Source organism: Protopterus annectens, chromosome 3.part1 (genome assembly GCF_019279795.1).
Source record: "Protopterus annectens isolate FY-2018-M chromosome 3.part1, PAN1.0, whole genome shotgun sequence".
Taxonomy (NCBI): domain Eukaryota; kingdom Metazoa; phylum Chordata; order Ceratodontiformes; family Protopteridae; genus Protopterus; species Protopterus annectens.
The window spans coordinates 1,299,162,672-1,299,182,555 of NC_056732.1; the positions used below are offsets into that span (position 1 = coordinate 1,299,162,672).

The 19,884-nt window shown below is 41.6% G+C and overlaps 1 protein-coding gene across 7 annotated transcripts in view; it reads right to left on the reverse strand.

The window, feature by feature from the left end:
• Nucleotides 1-16,875: 16,875 nt before the first annotated feature.
• The window catches only part of CIBAR1 (CBY1 interacting BAR domain containing 1), a 1,541,282-nt gene continuing 1,538,273 nt past the window's right edge, over nt 16,876-19,884 (reverse strand). For 5 of the 7 annotated variants that reach the window (XM_044067346.1, XM_044067347.1, XM_044067348.1 and 2 more), the window contains one exon: nt 16,876-18,051. In XM_044067346.1, coding sequence (XP_043923281.1) covers nt 17,935-18,051 — 117 coding nt within the window. In that variant the 3' untranslated portion in view covers nt 16,876-17,934. The remainder of the gene's footprint in view (nt 18,052-19,884) is intronic. The other 2 variants (XM_044067350.1, XM_044067345.1) reach the window with 1 other exon arrangement.

Here is a 19,884-nt window from a genome sequence, read left to right on the forward strand (position 1 = left end):
AGGGAAGAAAGTCATTGAGGGCTTGCAACGTTAAAAGCACTGCTCTCATCTCTAGGACATTTATGTGCAGGTGGTATTCGAACAGTTGCCACGTGCCATGAACCATCCTGCCCTGATAATGCCCCCCCCACCCGAGTGACCATGGCTACCGGGGCCGGGGGAACAAATGGTCTGCCCTGATGGACTAGAGGAGAGGAAATCCACCAGGATAGATGGTTCGTGCAGGTCTGTGTCACTAGGATCTTGTGACGCATGGGAAGCTGCTGGAAGGACCATTGTGTGAACAACATCCACTGTAGGAGACGCATGTAAAAACGGCCAGAGGAAGAAGTGTGATGGCAGCCGCCATGAGGCCCAACACTTTCAGGACCAACCTGGCTTGTACCTTTTTGCTGGCAAGGATGATCCAAACGTGGTTTTGGATATCTAGGATTCTCTGACTTGTTAGGTTTGCTGACATCCGAGTAGTGTCTAGATTTGCGCCTATAAAGGTAATATATTGGCAGGGCGATAAGGAGGACTTTTCGTAGTTTACCGAAATTCCCAACTGACTGCAGAGACGTAGGGTGTAGTCTCTGGCTTGGATGAGTTGATGCCTGGTGGTGGCTGAGAGGAGCCAGTCGTCGAGATACGGAAACACCTGGAATCCTTGACGTCTCAAGTGAGCCGTGACCACTGCCATGCATTTGGTGAACACTCTGGGGGCTGTAGTGAGACCAAAGGGCAGAGCTCTGAATTGAAAATGACTGGTCCCCAGCCGAAAGCGGAGAAACCTTCTGGAGCATCTGTGGATTTTTATGTGATAGTATGCATCCTGAAGGTCTATGGAGCACATCCAGTTGTCTTTGCCCAGAAAGGGCAAAATCGATTGAAGTGTGACCATCCGAAATCTCGTCTTTTTGACAGACTTGTTGAGCCTGCTGAGGTCTAATATTGGTCTCCAGTCTCCCGTCTTTTTGGGAACCAAAAAGAACCTTGGGTAGATTCCGGACTCTAAATGGTCTGTTGGAACTGGCTGGATGGCCCTTTTGTTTAGAAGCTTTGAAACCTCTAGTTTTGCAATTTCCCTTAGACCGGGTGGAACGTCTGGAAGGGAACTTTTCTGAGGGAAGGGGCTTTCCTCGAAAGGAATCTTGTAACCCTCGGATATGATCGACTGTACCCATCTGTCTTGAGAGAGGGAAAACCAGGCTTCTGGGTACAGCGACAATCTCCCCCCGACTGCCTCCAAGGGTGGACAGTCAGGCAACACCTCAGGGATGCTGGAACGGCTTGTCGGAGAGAGGCTCTCTACTACCCTGGTTTTGCGGACCCCCTCTGCCCCTAGGGCAGCATCTATTGTTATTACCCCCTCTGCCTCTGGGGGTAAACTGACCACGTGCGTCCGGGCATGACTCCCTGAGATTTTCGGAACCACATCTTCCCCCCTTTCTGACCTTTGGGGTAAGGCCTAGAAGGGGTGGAGAAACGGACTCCTACGGCAGAAAGAGTCTTGCCGTCTTGCTCACACCTGGTCAACGTGTCCTTCACCTGAGGGCCAAACAAAGTTGACCCATCAAAGGGAGAGTTTGTGAAGGACGCCTTAAAAGGGTCTGCAAAATTACAGAGCCGCATCCAGGACTGACGTCTGAGAGCCACTCCTGTGCCTGCAGCTCTGCTCGCCCCATCGGCTGCATAAGAAATGAGCTGCATGGAGGATTTTGGTTACAGAGTTAAGGATTCCCAGCTGAGAAGCAATCTTTTCCTGAGCCCCTGCTGCTGAAGTATCCTGTACTACTTCACCTAATTCTTTAAGGATGTCCCTTTGAAGTCTGGTGAAGTGACATAAATAATTCAGCGAACGTATAGTAAAGGTCACTGAGGAAAACATCCGCTTACCATACCTGTCCATAGTCCTAGACTCCTTGTTAGACGGATGGACTGGTACGGAAGGATCTGCAAGTTCCTTCTTAGTGGCGGCCGCCACCACCATGGCATCAACCGGGACACCTTTAGTAAGAAACTGCTTTTCTGCAGGGGCTGTAATAAATTTTGAAGGTCTCCTGGGGACTGGTTCCACTGAATCAGGAGATGCCCACGCCTTTTGAGCTATGACCTCCATGAGAGGGTCGAAAGGCGGAGACACCCAGGAGGTGGAGGGTCGAGATCCAAAAGCCTCCAGGTATACCGATTCATCCCAGGAGGGGTTAATGGAGGGCCAGTTCCCCCTGTTTCAGGAGCTCAAGCATGTCTGAAAAGGAGACATCCTCAGAGGGGGATCTTGGGGACCCCTCCGACTCATCTAAATCGGTATCCGAGGTTGTAGACTCAGGGGAGTCTAAATGCTTCCTCTTGCAGGTCCTCTTACATGGGGGTTCACCTGAAGGATCAGGAGAAACCTCGGAAGAGGAAGTTCTTCCCAATAGGGAGACTTGGGGCGATGGATCTCTGGGTCCGGGAGCAAGAGAACAGGAAGAGGCATCTACAGGCCCCGTAGAGGGAGGAGCTAAAGGAACCGACTGCTGGCTAAGCTCTGGGGCTAGCACACTCCTCATCACCTCGAAGGCTCCCCTCCCAGGGAGGGCCGAGAGATCCCGCTCCGAAGAAACAGGGATCCCTGGTCCCACCGAAAGGGAAGGCTCCGAAGCAGATGTTGGGGCCGAGCTCACCAAGGCCGAAGCTCCGAGAGGGAGAATGGGGTCGACAAGGGTCCGATGCCACTCGCCCCCTCAGAACCGACCAGGGAAGCCCGATGCCCAGATCCCTCCAAGGAAGGTCTCAAGGAGGAGATAGGAGTCGAGGACGACAGAGCCGAAAGGTGTGGCATCGGCTCCGAAGCAGCAAAAGTCACGGTACCAATAATCTCCGGCTCCGAGCTCTGTAGGAGAGTCGAAGGAGGAATTTCAGGGGGATGTAGAATAGCTGACGTCTGATGAGATGGGCTATGGAGCATTTGGGCTAGTGCCTGTGACTTTAATAGCCTACTTACCACTCTCTCTAAGTCGTGGTCTGAGAGCTTGGAAGACCTCGATGATTGGCTCTGATGGCTCCGCTCCGAAGGCAAGGGAGAGGCTGGAGCCGAGTGAATAGATTCCAAGAAAGGAGATCTAGACCTCTTCTTGGACAGAGCCATCGGAGCCGAAGAACGTTCGGTTCCAGGTGGAGCCGACAACTTGTCGGCTCCGAGAGGAGACAAAGATATCTCGGTTCCAGCGGGCGAGACATGCTGAGCTAGGTGTCGGCTCCAGACGGAGCCGACACAGGTGCCGAAGCCAGGGTATCGGCGCCGGCACAGAAGCTTCCAACAAGGAAGGATCGGCTCTGGACAGAGCCGATGTCGACTCCAGCGGAGTCGGAACCAAGACCACAGACTTGGACACCGAAGCCTGGGTCTTGGGAGGCTTAGAGGACTTCCCGGAGCCGACTTTAGCCGGGGAGCTCTCTGGTTTAAGAAGACCCCTGAGGATCAACTTATTTCTACGTTCCTGCAGGACTCTCTGGCTGAAAGAATGACATATAGCACAGGAGTCCTGCAGGTGTAGGGGTCCCAGGCAATAAATACAAGAAGTGTGACCGTCTGTCAGAGACATCTTCTGAAAGCACGAGTCACACTTCTTGAAACCTGAGACCCTAGTATCTTTGGACATGTCTCGGTCCTAAAACACTCGCACACACCAATCAGTCCAACCAAGACACTAACAACTAAAAAATTATTAATAACTAACAAAACTAGTTATTAAATTACAGTGACACAACACACACACCTGAGGGAAATCCTGACAGGAACTGTGAGGGTGGGAAAGGCCTAAGGCCTGAAAAACTAAACTAAGAGAACTAGGGAAAAAAGGGTATGGAGCTAAGTGAAAAGTACACTGAAGGGCTGAATGAAGACTAAAGGACTAAAATTTAGGGTTTTGAGACACCTACAACCTGAAAAATAGCAAGAAAAATATCACTTACCAGGAGCTGGTAAAAAGGATGACCTCATTAGCGAAGCAGCAAACGAGATCTGGGTAATTACCGCCTTGCATCATGGGATATGGGGCTGCCTCGAGCTGGTAAAAGTGACTCTCGAGCTTAGCAAGTGCCGAGTCGGAGCCGAGGATCGGCTCAGAACCCATCCAGCAAGAATGAAGGCGAGATTGACAACTTAACATAAGGTTAATTCACAACAAATTCTTTTAATTTTATATACAGAAATTTTGCCAGGGAATGTGTAATCAACCCCCATGGGTCCACAACTGGATGCATGGGTGGTTGTAATAGAAGCTTATGGAGCTTGGGCAGGCCAAAAATAATGGGGGTCCTTGGGTAAGCCAAATTCAAAAAATTATATTCATCGATGGAAATACTACCCTCAATGAATAAATCCTGTAAACACCCCCTTAATTTATTAGGGTTCTTATTACATTGTCGAATCCTTGAAACTTTGAACCTGAGAACATCGAACTTAGATGTTGGAAGTTTCAAAAATTCAAATGTAAAAAAATAAAACACCAAAAACCTACCTGACTGTTGCAAGCAGGGAGGGCAACCTCCTGCACCTCCCGCTCTTTAAATATACCAACTCCAAGATCGCAATACAGTGCGGAAAGGGAATATTTTGTATTTATTTTTTTTTTACTGTTACACTTTGAACATAAGGGTTTGACCTTATGGTGTTTGAAGTTTCAGAACTTCAATAACGTAATAAGAACCCACTTTATTATATGCTCTAAAACTCATTTAATGATGCTCTTACCATAGGCCCTACCTGCCAACAACCCCCCAATTCTTTTATTGTAATCAGACACATTCATGATCACAATACCACCCCCCTTTATCTGGTTTCATTATTCTAATCACTTTGTTACTGTTTAACACCCTCAATTTTTCAATTTCATCCAATTTAAGGTTGTTAACCTTTTTATCATGTTTAATGTTACGAATATCTATCTAACAAACCCTATCAAATAACTGCAAGGAAGGGTGGATTGGGGGGGTAAATGTACCTGATACCCTAAGGGGTTCCATTGTGGACTCCAAGCCTTGAAACATAAGGTTGAAATTAAGATTCCTTATAAACAATTTCAAGTCAATCAACACTTCCCCCTCTTCTTCTTTCTGCTTTTTCCCAGTTAGGGGTCACCACAGCGGATCACCTGTCCGCTCATGACTGGCAGTGGAGTTTTATGGTGTTGAGTTGTCAGCCCAGTGCCCAACCTTCCACAGAAGGCACACACATGCATGCACTCACACCTAGGGCCAATTTAGAGTGTCCAATCCACCTACAGCATGTCTTTGGGATGAATCCCACGTGACCATAGGGAGGACATGCAGACTCCGCACAGAAGGCACCCTAGCCGAGGATCGAACTGGAGAACCTCTTGCTGTGAGGCAGAAATGCTAACTGCTGCACCACTGTGGCCGTCCTAAATCAACACTTCCCCTATATTAAAATAATTAACTGGAACAAAAGTAAGACCTCAGGCAAAAAGATCACATTCCAAAACATCAATAGACACATTTGAATAACTTAATACTTTAAAGTCCCCTTTAGAATTTAAAGAAACAGATAACGTTGGTAAAGATGATGAATTAGTGTCCAATTTGTGTGGGGGTTCTTCCGTTATCTCTGCCCTCAAATGTTCCCCCTCACATCGCCTCTTGGATTGTTCATATGCCTCCTTGATCCCTATTTAAGTACTGGGGAACTTAGACAACATTCTCCCTGTAGATCATCTCAATGGGGGAAAATCTTCCATCTTTAAAAAAGTCTCTGATGCATCAGCCACATCCCCCTGATGTTGCTCACCTCAATCTTGAGACCTAGGAGGGTCTGGAGAGGCAATATTCCGACCATACTCTGTGTTGTCTCTTTCAATTTTCCTCAATTTCCTACTTGTAATGTTAGCCACCTGCTGTTCAATACTCCTAAACACACAAACATAGTCAAATTTATTGACTTCATGTATTGGGTTACTAGTTATCAGCAAGTCCAATTCTGATGCCTCCTGGCTAAAACACTGAATCAACTTGTCATTATGTTTAATGACAAGTTCCATATATTCAAAACCATGTTGATCAAACATTTGTTAAAAGTTCCTTGTGAAAACAAGAGTTAGAAACAAGTCCAGTAGAGAACTGCCAAAGGCGAAGCCCCTTTGGCACTATTTTTAACTTTATTTCCCAAAATAAATACCGTCTTATTGTAGTTTTTTTTATTTTTAACATCAAGTGATTAAACTTTTCTAAATTATCATTATAATCGGCTTCACTTACTCTCTTTTCTGTAGAAAAACTCATGTTTGAAAGAAGCCACTCGTTTAACAAAGGGGCATCCATTATATTTCCAATATGAGATGCTTGTTGATGAGAAAATACACCCAAGTTGCTCGAAACATCATTCAAGGTGTTACTGAGAGATACCACATGATCCAGACATTGTTGTGCATTTAAACCATGTCTGGAAAAGCGTGCACCCTGCATGACATGATTTTCACTCACATCTCCATTCTGATTCACTTCCATAGCTGCTACTGTAGTTTCTGGTTGGTTCGGGGGTGTGTATTGTTGTTCCACATGTTCAGACTGTTGAGACAAGTCCTGCATCAGTAACGTTAAATCACTTATGGATTTCCAAATATCTTGGGGAAAATAACTTGCGAGTCACCCGCTTCGCTGCCAGAAGCCATAATTCCCAACTGAAGAATAGAACAAGAGGATAAACTCAAAAAACATAGGACCCCAGCAGACAAACATGAACCGATAAAGACAGCCAAAGCTGAGGAATATGAGCATTTAACATAACAATAAAATAAGTGCTTTCATCTCTGTCAATTCAGAAACTTCATCAGACAAAAGCAAAAAATAAAACATGTCTAAAGTTACTCAATACACACTCACAACACAATCAATCATAGACACTCAACACTTAATCAATTTACATGAAAATCTGTGTACATACCTAAATACAACCCTCCTAAATATTATTAAAAAGGGTTGGGAGGGTGGCTTAATGGCTGAGGTGTTTGCCTTACAAACACAAGGTGCAGGGTTTGAGTCTCACAAGGGATAATTGGCTAGGCTTAAAATGGCTCGCAAGGGCAGTTAGCTTAGTAGTAAACTATGAACCTATGAATCATAGGAGAAAATATATAAATAAAACACATTGTAACATATCAAAAAACATACAAAATATACACATGTATATAAATATGTAACTATATGTATGGATATATATATATATATATATATATATATATATATATATATATATATATATATATATATACTGGGCGGCGCATTGGTGCAGCGGTTAATGCTGTCGCCTCACAGCAAGAGGTTCTCTGGTTTGATTCTCGGCTGGGGTGGCTTTTGTGCGGAGTTTGCATGTTCTTCCTGCATTCGCGTGGGTTTCCTCCGGGTACTCCAGTTTCCTCCCACATTCTAAAGACATGCTTCTGGAGCATTTCTCCCCGGGCCTCCGCTGAAAACAGGATCTGTGGAACCCAGTCAGACTTTCCCGGTCAACAAATGTTAAATAAATTAAAAAATATATATATATATATGTATGTATATATATATATATATATATATATAAAATGTATATATTAAATTAATGCTGCTAATGTGCATATAAATACACGTACAACCATAAATGCTAAATTATCTCCCTAATGCCCTCAATTTTAAAAGACAAGAAATGGAAAGAAATTCATTCAAACTAGGCCATTGTGATGCATTTAAACGCATTTGCCATAACAGTTCCTTTTTTTCTAATAAAAGTGACCAAGGACCACCCCTTTCATCTGAATCAAGGACATCCAATATAGTAAATTTAAATGAGTGTCCAGGTCTAAACATGCAGTGCTCGGCTAAAGCATTCATAGCCTTATTCATTCTTATATCCCTCAGGTGTTCATATACCCTACTTTTTAAATTTCTTCTCAGTTTTCCCTATATAGAAACATGGACAAAAAGAGTAAAGTGCACAATATACCACCCTCTCAATACAGCAAAAAAATGTTTTATTTAACTTGATCTCAAAACTATTAATCATAACACTATTACCTTCCAATGTATGTGGGCAAGTAGGCACAACACCCATATTTTTTCATCATCCCTTGTTGTCGTCCACTCACACCGGACTCCAAAAGCCCTTTTAAATTATTCCCCTTCCAATAAACAATACTGGGCTTATTACTTACACAGTCCCGGACATCCTCATCACTTAACAGGATAGCCCAGTTCTTAAATAAAATATCAGTAACTTCCTTACTATTGCTACTAAAGGTAATACTAAAGGCACAGTCAAAAACACCCAAACATTCCCTGATTGCTGGAATAAATTTACTCCTCTTCTGCCTGGTGTACAGTGAGTAATTATTTCTACACTCTACTGTCTCCAGCTTTTAGTACTTTGTCCTTCTGTCACAGTTTTGTCAGAATCAACTCTTTCTGCTGTTAGAATTGCATCTTTACTATTACAGGTCTTGACTGTTTTCTTATGGCTAGGTTTAAAGCATATACACAATGTGCCCTTTCAATTAACTCCTGCTGTGCAATACCATTCCAGCTGCTTATTTGTGCTTTCATAAAATTAGTACAATCAGTTCATTTCAGTTTCTTTGCTACAGCAGAAAATATCAGGTTTTTACAAAATGTTCTGTCCTTTTATTCTACCATTTTTGAAACATCTCTTCTTGAACAGTCTCATATATGGACAGCCTTTTTTTAAATTTTAACCTCTGATTTTTAGGTTCATAGGTAAGTACTAGGCTATCTGCCCAAGGGCATCTATAAGCCTAGCCAGAATGTATTGGCTTTTGCCACCCCCTTAGATTAGTTCCCCGTGCCTTTGTCAAGCAGAGCCATTAGTTCCCTGTGCCTCTGTCCAGCAGAGCCACTGTAGTGATCCCCGGGGTAAATTTTCTGTTTCCCATCCACTCGTCAAGACTTCTCTTGCAGAGTGTTAGTGAGGGTCTCTGCCTAATGTAGATTGGAATCCTGTTCCAAAGCATGGGGAGTCTCTGGGACTGGAATCTATCCCTCCAGCACATCCTATTTATCACTGTGGTGAGGTTTAGATCCCTAGAGCATGTGGCTCTAGGGGATTTGTTTTTTTTAGGTGGAGCATGTCCATCAATTCTGGATTGTACATGGCCTTGTATGTCAGGCAGAAATCACCTCTGAGTAAGCGGTATGCAACCGAGTACAGCTGGAATTTCTTCAGTCAGGCTGCATAGGGCATCTGTTTCAGGCCAGTAATCCTCTTGGTGAGGTACTTCTGTGGTCTTTCCAGCTGTTGCAGGTGTCTTGTAAGGTACATCCCAAATGGGGCGTTGTACTCTATGATCGGTCTGATGAGTAATGAGTAGAGGGGCACAATAACCTCTTTTGTTCTAGATGTGTACTTTTTTGTGATTAGGTGGGACACATAGAATGATTTTCTAACCACCTTGGCAATATGATTATCAAAGGAGAGATTACTATCTACTTGGGTCCCCAGATCCCTTATTACATTTTCTGTATTTAGGGGACTACAACGTATGTGGTAGTTCATGGGTAGTTTGTTTTTTCCAAAGGGAATGACTATGCCCTTTTTGGCATTTAGCTTGAGGCCATGATTTTGACACCAGGTATCTGTATCAGTGAGACCCTTCTGGAGGATGTCTGTATCAGCCGGAGAGTCAATTATGGCCCGCAGTTTGCAGTCATCTGCAAACTTGGTCAGCCACAGTCCTCCTGTGCTTGCTTGTACCTCTGAGAAGTATATACCAAACAGAAGGGGTCCCAGGACTGAGCCCTGGGGGATGCCACTTGTAACCGGTTTAGAGTAGGACCTAGAGCCTGCAACTCTCACCATGTGGGTTCCATCCGTGAGCCAATTGGCAACCCATCTCGTGACGTAGGGGTTTATGTTCAGGCTGGTGAGCGTGTCTATAATACCAGAATGGGGAATGGTGTTGAAAGCCTTTGTGAGGTCTAGGTAGGCTGTGGGGAGCTCCTTTCCCTCGTCTAAAGCCTTGGTAACTGTCTGAAAGAAGTCCACCAGGTTTAGGAGGCATGATCTACCCTTAACAATGCCAAGTAGGGTCCAGTGTTTGGAGGTAGCTTGCAGACCAAGCTAGTTAGGCTTATAGGGTAATAGTTCCTGGGGTCTGTTGTGGCTCCACCTTTGTGGAGTGGGATAACTGTTGCTGTGCACCACTCTATGTGTACATAGCCTATAGAGAGGCTGAGTTTGAACAGTGTGTTTAGGTGAGGGGTTACTTCATTTTGGAGCTCGTGTAAGACACAGCCTGGGACACCGTCGGGTCCCATTGAAGCTGTGTTTTTGGCTTTGAATAGGGCTGTTTTAACCTGTGTGTCAGTGATTGCCAGGGCTCTACATTCTTCTGGTATGGTTATGGAACCTTTAGTGGGTGAGAGGGGGGTGAAGTTTGCACTAAACCTGTCTGCCAGAATGTTGGCAATATCAAGTCGGTTCAGTGTATTTTGTAGATACTCAATAAAGAAGGCCAGCACCATAAGGACCAAAATTGTATTTTAATAATATCACATTCCAGACCGGTTTCGGCAAGTAGCCTTCATCGGTGATATCCATATACATATTGAATGATTTAAATACACTCAGGATGGCACTCTATTTTGAATCAAAAAGAAAGGAAATGGATTATTAAATTAGAGGAGTTATTCTCACCTGGTTTGAATGACAAAATGTGATGCATTCATTTATTTTTCTTTTTTGCTTCTTCAAAGGTTTTTTGCACTAATTATGGTGGAAGTGATGTCATACGAAATGATGGGGCACTGAGTGTATTTAAATAATTCAATATGTATATGGATATCACCGATGAAGGCTACTTGCTGAAACCAGTCTGGAATGTGATATTATTAAAATACTATTTTGGTCCTTATGGTGCTGGCTTTCTTTATTGAGTATCTACCAAGCTTGTTTGGCCGATTGCACCAGCCGTACTTGCCAGCTTACTTGTGGGACTCAGTGTATTTTGTGCCATTCTGCACTAACTCAGAGCAGATCTGAGAGCTTCCACTTAGGTTCTTGACATAGCTAAAGAACGCGTTGTTGTTATCTTTGGAGTCCTTGGTAATTTTTCTTTTGAAGCTAGCCTTAGATGGTTTTATGAGGGATCGTAGTTTCTTGCTGATACTGATCAGGGATGTCTTTCCTTCTTGGGATTTTACTCTTTTCTGTACTAGTTTCTTCCTTGTATTGTATAGCTTGTTTATGGCAGGGGTCCACCAGACTGGTTTCCTTTTCTTGGAGGAGTGAGTCTTGGTTTTGCTTGGGATAGCACAATCAATGCATTCTTGCAGGTGCTCATAGAGTGCCTTCGATAAGGGATTCAGCAGCTTGGACAGTATTGTCCTTTAGCATGGGGGCTGTGAACCTTTCCACCTCGGTCTTAAGTAATGCGACGTTTGCTTTTGAAAAGGTTTTCACGGTGGTTTCCTTGATTGGGGGTGGGGCAGAATGTGGATATCCAGAGTGATTAGTCTATGGTCTGATCTAACCAGCGAGGGGTTGACCTCCGGTGTGGAACACTGGTCACCCATGTTGGTGATGACCGGGTCCAATATGTTGTCACCTCTGGTGGGGGTGTTGACCAGTTGATCCAGGGCGTTCGAGTTTATAAATTCTAGGAAGGGTTGGGCAAGGGAGTTATTACTTGAGTCTCCCAGTTAATGTTTGGGTAATTGAAATCACCCAATATTAGGGCATTTGGTAGGACCTTCATATTTTCCAGTGTCTCCAGAAATGTGGAATGGGTGTCCTGGGTCATGGTGGGTGATCTGTAGCAAGCCACAATTTGAATTGCAGTTTTGCCCGTTGTTAGATGCACATGGATGATCTCTGAGGCATCGTGCTGCACCACTAACCTGGAGGTGTGGGTAACCTTGATGAATATATATACACCCCCGCCTTTTGTGTTTTGGTCCAGGTTCTGTGGCCAGAAAGTATGGTATGAGTTATAGCCTGGTAGTGCTGGGGTGCTCTCTGGAGCCTTAAACCAGGTTTCTGTTACTGCACAGATATCGATGTTCTCCATACTGAGGAGTGCCTCGAGTACATGCATTTTGAGGTTTAGACTTCTGGCGATGAGTAGCATTACTCTCAGTTTTTGGTTACTTATTTATGGTGGTGGGTTTGTCTTTTGAGCCTTGCCTAAAAAAGGCACTATGGGGCGGGAAAAGCCTTGGCCAGTATTCAAAAGCCTAAGGGTGACAGGTGCAACCCATCTCTTGCGAAGCAACGTGGCTTGTCGGGCATGTCATCCCAGGTGGACAGATACTGGATCCCCTTTGAAACTTAGCCAACTGTTGAAATTGATAATTTTTTTCTTTATACTGTGGCATCATTCTTGGTGAGGGCAGGATGCTACTCAGGGTCAGGGGCTATGTGATCAGAGAGCTCTTTTCATGTAGGTCAGGGAAGCACGTCTCAGGTCATTCACACCAACATGGACAATGACAGAGTCGTACTTGTACTTGTTCTGGAGCAACCTGAGTGCTTGTATTATGTAGCAGATCCTGGCATCCGACAGGCAGCTAACTGTAACCTTCTCCTTGTCCAGCCTAGTTAGTGGGACATCGGTGTGCCTAACTATAGAGTCACCTATTACTAGTGTGTTGGGTATATTACTTTCCTTTAAGGGCTGTGATTGCATGGCACAATGACTATGTGAAGTATGTGTTTCATGGTTTGTGATGGGGTGTGGAGGTTGCTTGGATGTCTGCTTTGGAGGTCTCTGTTGCTTTTGCAGATTTTTATTTAGAGCCTCCGTGTAGGTTTTTGTGTATTTATGTGTGTTATTTGGGGGTGTTGACTTAGTAGGTTTATATGAGACTGGTGGTGTGTTGCAAGTATTTCCCTTCTCCTCTTAATCGTTTGTTCTAGTCTTGGGTTAAGAGAGCTTTGCCTCCAGTTTGGCTGTATAATTGCATCTCTCACATATATTAGTGTTTGGTGGTAGGAGGAGAGGGTTGTCTACGTACATTAGGCAGTTGTAACATTGCCTCAAATGCCCAGATACATCAGTTGGACTGGAGTGTACACCTGAAACTGACCTTTGGACATGCATGAATAGGTAAAGTGAGCTGTTTTACTGATTGGCTGGTAGGGACGGATAGAAAGTCTTGTCCTTCTGGACAGTATAGGGGGGGGGGTCTAGTGCTAGGGTTAATTAGTGCTTGCTAGGAGTTTTGAGCAAGTGCTGGGCTGTGAAATGAATGGTTTGAGTGTTTAAGCTGAAGGTTTGTCTAGTTCCAAGGGAAAAAATTGAAGAGTAGACTTCGTTGAGCAGGGAATAGTTTAACCCTAGCTAATCGGCACTGCCAGGCAGGCAAAACCGCGCAAATGCAGTTTTTATAGCAGGGAAATGAAAGCGATAGAAATTAGCCCAAAATGGCCAATAAACTACTAACTTCTAGGCTGAAACCACTCCTCCAGGGTCAGATAGGCTGCTCAAAGCTCCCCTCTCTCACAGGTGAACAGAGAAACTTCCTTCTATCCAAGTAAGGTATGGGCAACACAGAAACTTATAACACAGCCCTGACTTCAGCAATAACCTGAAAACTGGACTATACTAGTTCAGAAAGGCGGGAAACAAGTATATATTTGGGTTTTTCTTTTTTCCAGAAAATAAAGCAGATACAATAATAAAAAAAAAAAAACACTTTAAATGCGCAGAAATGGCCATCGCACTTTAGTGTGTAGCCTATAACAGTTAAACAGATTAAACACAAAAACAACTTAGTTCAAGTGCAGGCAGCAAATAAGTACAATATGTAGCAGACACAAGCTTTTTAAATCACAGAAACGCTACAAAATCTGCGTTTTAGGCGGAATTAGTTAAAGACAGCAAGAAAATGCAGAAAAATTATACTTAATCACTCCAAAGTCTCTATTTTGTCTCTCTGCTGCTGTAGAACTCTGCAGGACACCTAGCAGGCACTTGCTGAGCTGAATACAAGTGCAAAAAAACACACAAATGCGTTTTTTATAACAGGGAAATGAAAGAGAAATTAGCCCAAAACGACCAATAAACTACTGACTTCTGGGCTACAGCAAACAAGGTGCACAAATTTCAGAAAGAAACAGTTCAAATAAGCAGGCACAATAAGCCTTTAACCAGAAATTCCCAGCTCAGAAGGGCAGAATCTAGCCTCTCCTCCCACAACAGTGCAGACCACAGACCTTCTTAATGTAAAATAACTGGCCTGGAGCCCAAGTGCTTAAACCAGAACTAATACACTTTTAGAATAACAGACACTGAGCCTTCAATCAGCAATTCCCAATTTAGAAGGATGTAAGCTACCTGTCCTGCCACAACAGTGCAGACCACAAACCTTCTTAATGTAAAACAACTGGTCTGAAGCCTAAGTGCTTTAACCAAAAGACTTAGAATAACAGTTACAATTTAATCAGGCTACTACCAAGCAGTAATAAATGCAGCAGAATAAACACAATTGAGTACTTTTAAGAAGAGGCAAAAGCAAAATAAGGTAATAAAGTAGGAAGAAACACAAATACATTAAAAGCAGATAAAGTGCATTTTTTTATATAACAATAGAAAATGACCAAACTGATTTAAACAAATTACCCAATTAACCAGTAAAAAACACAGAACTGAGACCTGCTCCAGCAATCTTCAACCAGACAAGTTCAGGGCCTAAGTGGATATGCCCACTCAAATTTTCTCTCTTTATTAGGCAGGATGAGCTAATGAGACTAGACTGGGATAGAGCTGAACAGATGGGAATGGTAGGAGTGTCTGAAATCAAAATATGATCTCAATGTACTCGGTTGAGTGAGCAAATGAGATGGGCCCTGGAGGAATGTTCAAACATAAATTTACAGTAGGGGACATCATTTCCAAAGCCACCATGATTAATATCATAACAAGAACAGGGTGGGTGGGAAAACAAACTGCAGACAGAGAGAGAGCTCACATTTTTCAGTGAAACAAATAAGCAGATAAATGCAGTATTATTTTAACACAATATTCAATGAAACAATAAAACAAAAAAATAAAATTCAGTACTATCTTATAGCACTGCAAGTTTGTACTTATCTCAGCTTGTAATAAAGTTGATGTAGGTATGTAAAAGCTAACCAAACAGCTCAAGTATGCAGCTTTCAGCAGAAATAATTTCAGAGATACGGGACTAAGACTTTTAGGCACAGAGAAAATCTCTAGGCTAAGACTACTACAATGAATATCAATGAAGAGAGAAGAATAAATCCACTAACTGCAGACAGAGAGAGAGCTCACAATTTTCAGTGGAAAAAATAAATAAGCAGATAAATGCAGTACTATTTTAACACAATATTCAATGAAACAATAAAACAGAAAAAAACAAAATGCAGTACTATGTTATAAAACTGTAAGCTTGTACTTATCTCCACTTGTAATAAAGCTGATGTAGGTATGAAAAGCTAACCAAACAGTTCAAGTATGCAGCTATTCAGCAGAAATAATTTCAGAGATAAGGGACTAAGACTTTACGGCAAAGAGAAACCCTCTAGGCTAAGACTTCTACACCGAATATCAACGAAGTGAGAAGAATAAACCCACTAACTGCAGACAGAGAGCTCACAATTTTCAGTGAAACAAATAAGCAGATAAATGCAGTACTATTTTTAACACAATATTCAATGAAACAATAAAGCTAAAAAAATGCAGTACTATCTTATAACACTGTAAGTTTGTATTTATCTCAGCTTGTAATAAAGCTGATGTAGGTATGTAAAAGCTAACCAAGCAGCTCAAGTATGCAGCTCTTCAGCAGAAATAATTTCAGAGATAAGGGACCAAGACTTTAAGGCACAGAGAAACCCTCTAGGCTAAGACTTCTACACCGAATATAAATGAAATGAGAAGAATAAACCCACTAACTGCAGACAGAGAGCTCACAATTTTCTATGAAACAAATAAATAAGCAGATAAATGCAGTACTATTTTAACACAATATTCAATGAAACAATAAAACAGAAAAAATAAAATGCAGTACTATGTTATAATACTGCATGTTTATACTTAGCTTGTAATAAAGTTGATGTAGGTATGTAAAAGCTAACCAAACAGCTCAAGTATGCAGCTATTCAGCATCAGTTTAAAGCTTTTTCCGTTTTTTTTTTCAGCTTTTTATTGTTTGAGTTGATAAACTCCTTCAGTGTTTCATTTTAATTAGCTCTGAGCACATTTGACTTATTTTTTTCCATTAGACTACTGGAAGTCATGCATTGACCAAAACTGGAGCTTGAACTGCTTTTTACTGTCCAGCTGCATGATTCTTCACAGCCAGGGTTTTCTCCTCACCTTTTGTCTTTGATTTTCTTTTGGGTTCTCTATGCAGCCATCTTGGAAGTCCTCTTGAATCAATTTCTTGAGCATATTAACAAACTGGTTAAAATGGCAACTTGACCCTCTATGTATGTGCTGTTTTGTTAATTTTACAGTTTAAAAAGCACACTCCACATATGCATACTTTTTGACAGCTATATATGAAAATTATTCTAGAAAATGGAACTACTAAATAATTAAAGACAAGCCTAACATTCAGGCTGATTAAAACACAATTCTAAAAGATATATGTAGAAAATACTTATTCGTTGTAGGGTTTTTCTCCCCTTGTACATAATGACTTTACTGTAAAATGTCTATGTGTTTGTTTTTCAGCCTTTCTCCCCACCTCATTGTAAAATAGTTAAGCTGTTGCATGGCTTTCTCTCCTTGTATATAGTTACTCAACTACTGTTTATTTTTTTTTTAATGTGCTATGCGCTTTTCTCCTCAGGCCTCCACTGAAAATGGGTCACTTGCTCTGTTGGACTTCCTGGTTATCAAAGGAAAACTAAATAAATAAGCAATACATATTAAAAACAGATAATTTCAAGATTTAACATTTTATTTTTGCAGTGATATTTTATTTTTTTCAAAAATATTACAAATACTTATATGTCTTGTCTAGTTTCACACAAAGTTTGTTTTATGAACTAACAAGGCATATGGTACTGCCTGTAGCCTGGCAAAGATCTTGGCACCTGCTTTAAAGCTTCTTCTTGTCAAACCACATCACATTTAAAGGCTATTCCACTGAATGGTACTGCTGATGTGCAAAAAATATAAATTAGTTTATCAAGTCAATAAAAAGGTCAGCATATAACACTGGAACAATATCAGAAATGTGGTTATGGTGGGGCAAATGGGGAACCACCCCAGGCACAAGGTGTTATGGGGTGCAAATGGCAGATGCAGACTGGTTAGTAATGTAGTCATTTTTTTTTGTTCCTCAGCTTATAGCTGAGTGTCTCCCAGCTCATGGACTGGCAATGGACACTAGATGAGCCAGATATAGCTCTGAGCAATACAAACAATATGGAAAAGTATCCAGGAGTACAGCAACAATTGGGAGTTAAACATAACTTGTCTACCCAAAAGAAAAAGACTATGACAGATTACATTGGCCAAACAGTGTACAAGCTATCAAAATCTAGTTATGACTGAATTGCTTTTCAAGAGTTCCTGACACCACTGATGATAAAAAAAATATGACAGATTTAATTGAACATACAGACTGAAATACTAGGTGAATCTCGCCTACACATTTTTGTTATTACTGAAGGCAAATGTGTAAAAAAAAAAAGACTGTTTCTGCTCATATTTATTCTTTTTTCCTGTATCAGACAACAAAATTCCAGGCTTAAGACATCAGATATGTGTCTCATTAACAGATCATGTATTATGAAGCAGTCAAAATAAATAGATCCTATAACATGCTGATGCATGCAGTAACCAAAGAGGCACTGAGAAATTATTCATAAATATTGAAAGGTGTCAAAACATTTCATTTTAACTTGCTGAAGCAACCTTAAGGGCAACTTAAAACAGTAATTTATTAAAAAAAGAAATCCCACATTGCAGCATATAATAAGACAAATATTCATTAATGTTCATCATCGTCATCATCATCATCGCCATCTTCCTCTTCATCATCTACTTCATCTTCTAATTGATTTTTTCTCCTATTATTAGGTGTTTGCTGGTTCTGCAAAACAGAAAGCTGCACATATACGTTTACTATATTAAGATATTACTCAACTGTACATTTACAAAAGGTATAAACTGTGATTTTTTGGACTGCAGTAAGCTATCTGCTAGCTTTAGCTGTAGAATAAAGATATTATAGCAAATAGATTAATAGGTTGTTACTAGGCATGCAGTCCAGGAGACCATTAATGTGTCAAATTTCCAATCACCCTAATGCACTGTCTGGTTAACTGACTTGCTCAAGGTCACAAAGTAGGCAAATGAAGGCAGTGGGTATCGAACTCTGTTCCACAGACACTCATTAAGCTAACTGTCTTAATCCTCTGCATCAGCTGTCAGTGATAAGGCTATATTAGGCAAAGTGTCATATGCAACAATAGTACCACAACATGTTTGTGAGACCAACAATGTGGCTGTGTAAATGTCACAAATGTATTGTAATACGTGTAATCGGCAAACCTCTTTCAGAGAGACTGACCAGTAAAGATTCATCTACTGAGTGACTGATGAATAGAAATTACAGTCAATAATGAAAACATCAATAAAACTGCTACTTACCGCTGTGTTTCATCGACCTAAAGGTAAGATAACTTCACCATTTTTCTTGTTATAAAAATGTGCTCACCCTCCAGTAATCCTGAACTACAAAACATTAACACTGATGGTTTTAACAATTGTCTATGTAGGAGATGTAACTCTGGGGGGATCCAATATGTGTCAGTTTGGGATAAGGTGGCCGGCAAGCCTTCCTGCTTTGTCTGCACTTCTCTTACCACAGCTGTCACATCCTAGCTAAAGCCTTTACTTCCCCATAATGTCTTTTTTAAGCAAAGTCCATCTACTGGATATTTCAGCCTAGTAAATTCTCATTTGAAAACATTAAAATGTTTTTATGCAATGCCAGGGGTCTTAACAAAAAAAATGCTCTAACTTGAGGTTCTCCTGCAATCTGGACACCTTTCTGTATCTGTAGTTACAGAGACATGGCTTTGAAGCTATAAAAGTATTCCCTCTACTCCTGGGTTTAGTGTCTATCATGTGTTCAAATCTACTGGTAAGTGTGACACAGTATAAATATTTGTCATGGGTACTGTCACCTGAACACAGATTACCCTATGCAAGATTAATTACCATTGCATAACTAGCTACACAACACCCTCTATGGCCCCTTCTGTGCACAGTGGCTTTCTTAACTCCCTAACTGAAGTTTCCATTAATCATAACACCTTTCTACTGGGGGACTTCAACTACCCATCAATAAACTGGCTCACCTACTCTGCCCAGTGCTTCCTCGACAAAAACAATGTTAATTCTCTTATACAAATAGTTAACCATACTACTAATGGCCCCATATACTTGATCTTGTCCTCACAAATGCAAATATTTCTTACACAACTGTATATATGCATCATCCTCCCTTGTTAAATCCAACCATAAATCTGGGGATACTTCCCATGTAAATACCTTTGTATTTAGGGACTTCTCAAAAGCAAACCACCTTCATTTACCTGATGACCTAAATACATTTCACTGCAATCCTCCTCCTGTGGATCCCATTGCTAAAACTGTTGCCTACACCTCTGACTTCCACTCCCACTTAATAGCTGTATTGATAAGGCAGTCCCTATCCATACCAAATATGATAAGTTTAAAAACAAACTGCTATAGTGGAATATCCACATAAAAAAATTACACAACAATAAAACGTATTTAATGCTTATAAGGAGTCTCATTCTACCTACTTTAAAAGTACACGTAAGCAAACTAGTAGAGAGTATAATGGAAGCATTAGGAAAGCTGAATATGAACTTAAAATAGATGCCAAAACCAAAAATAACTGACAATC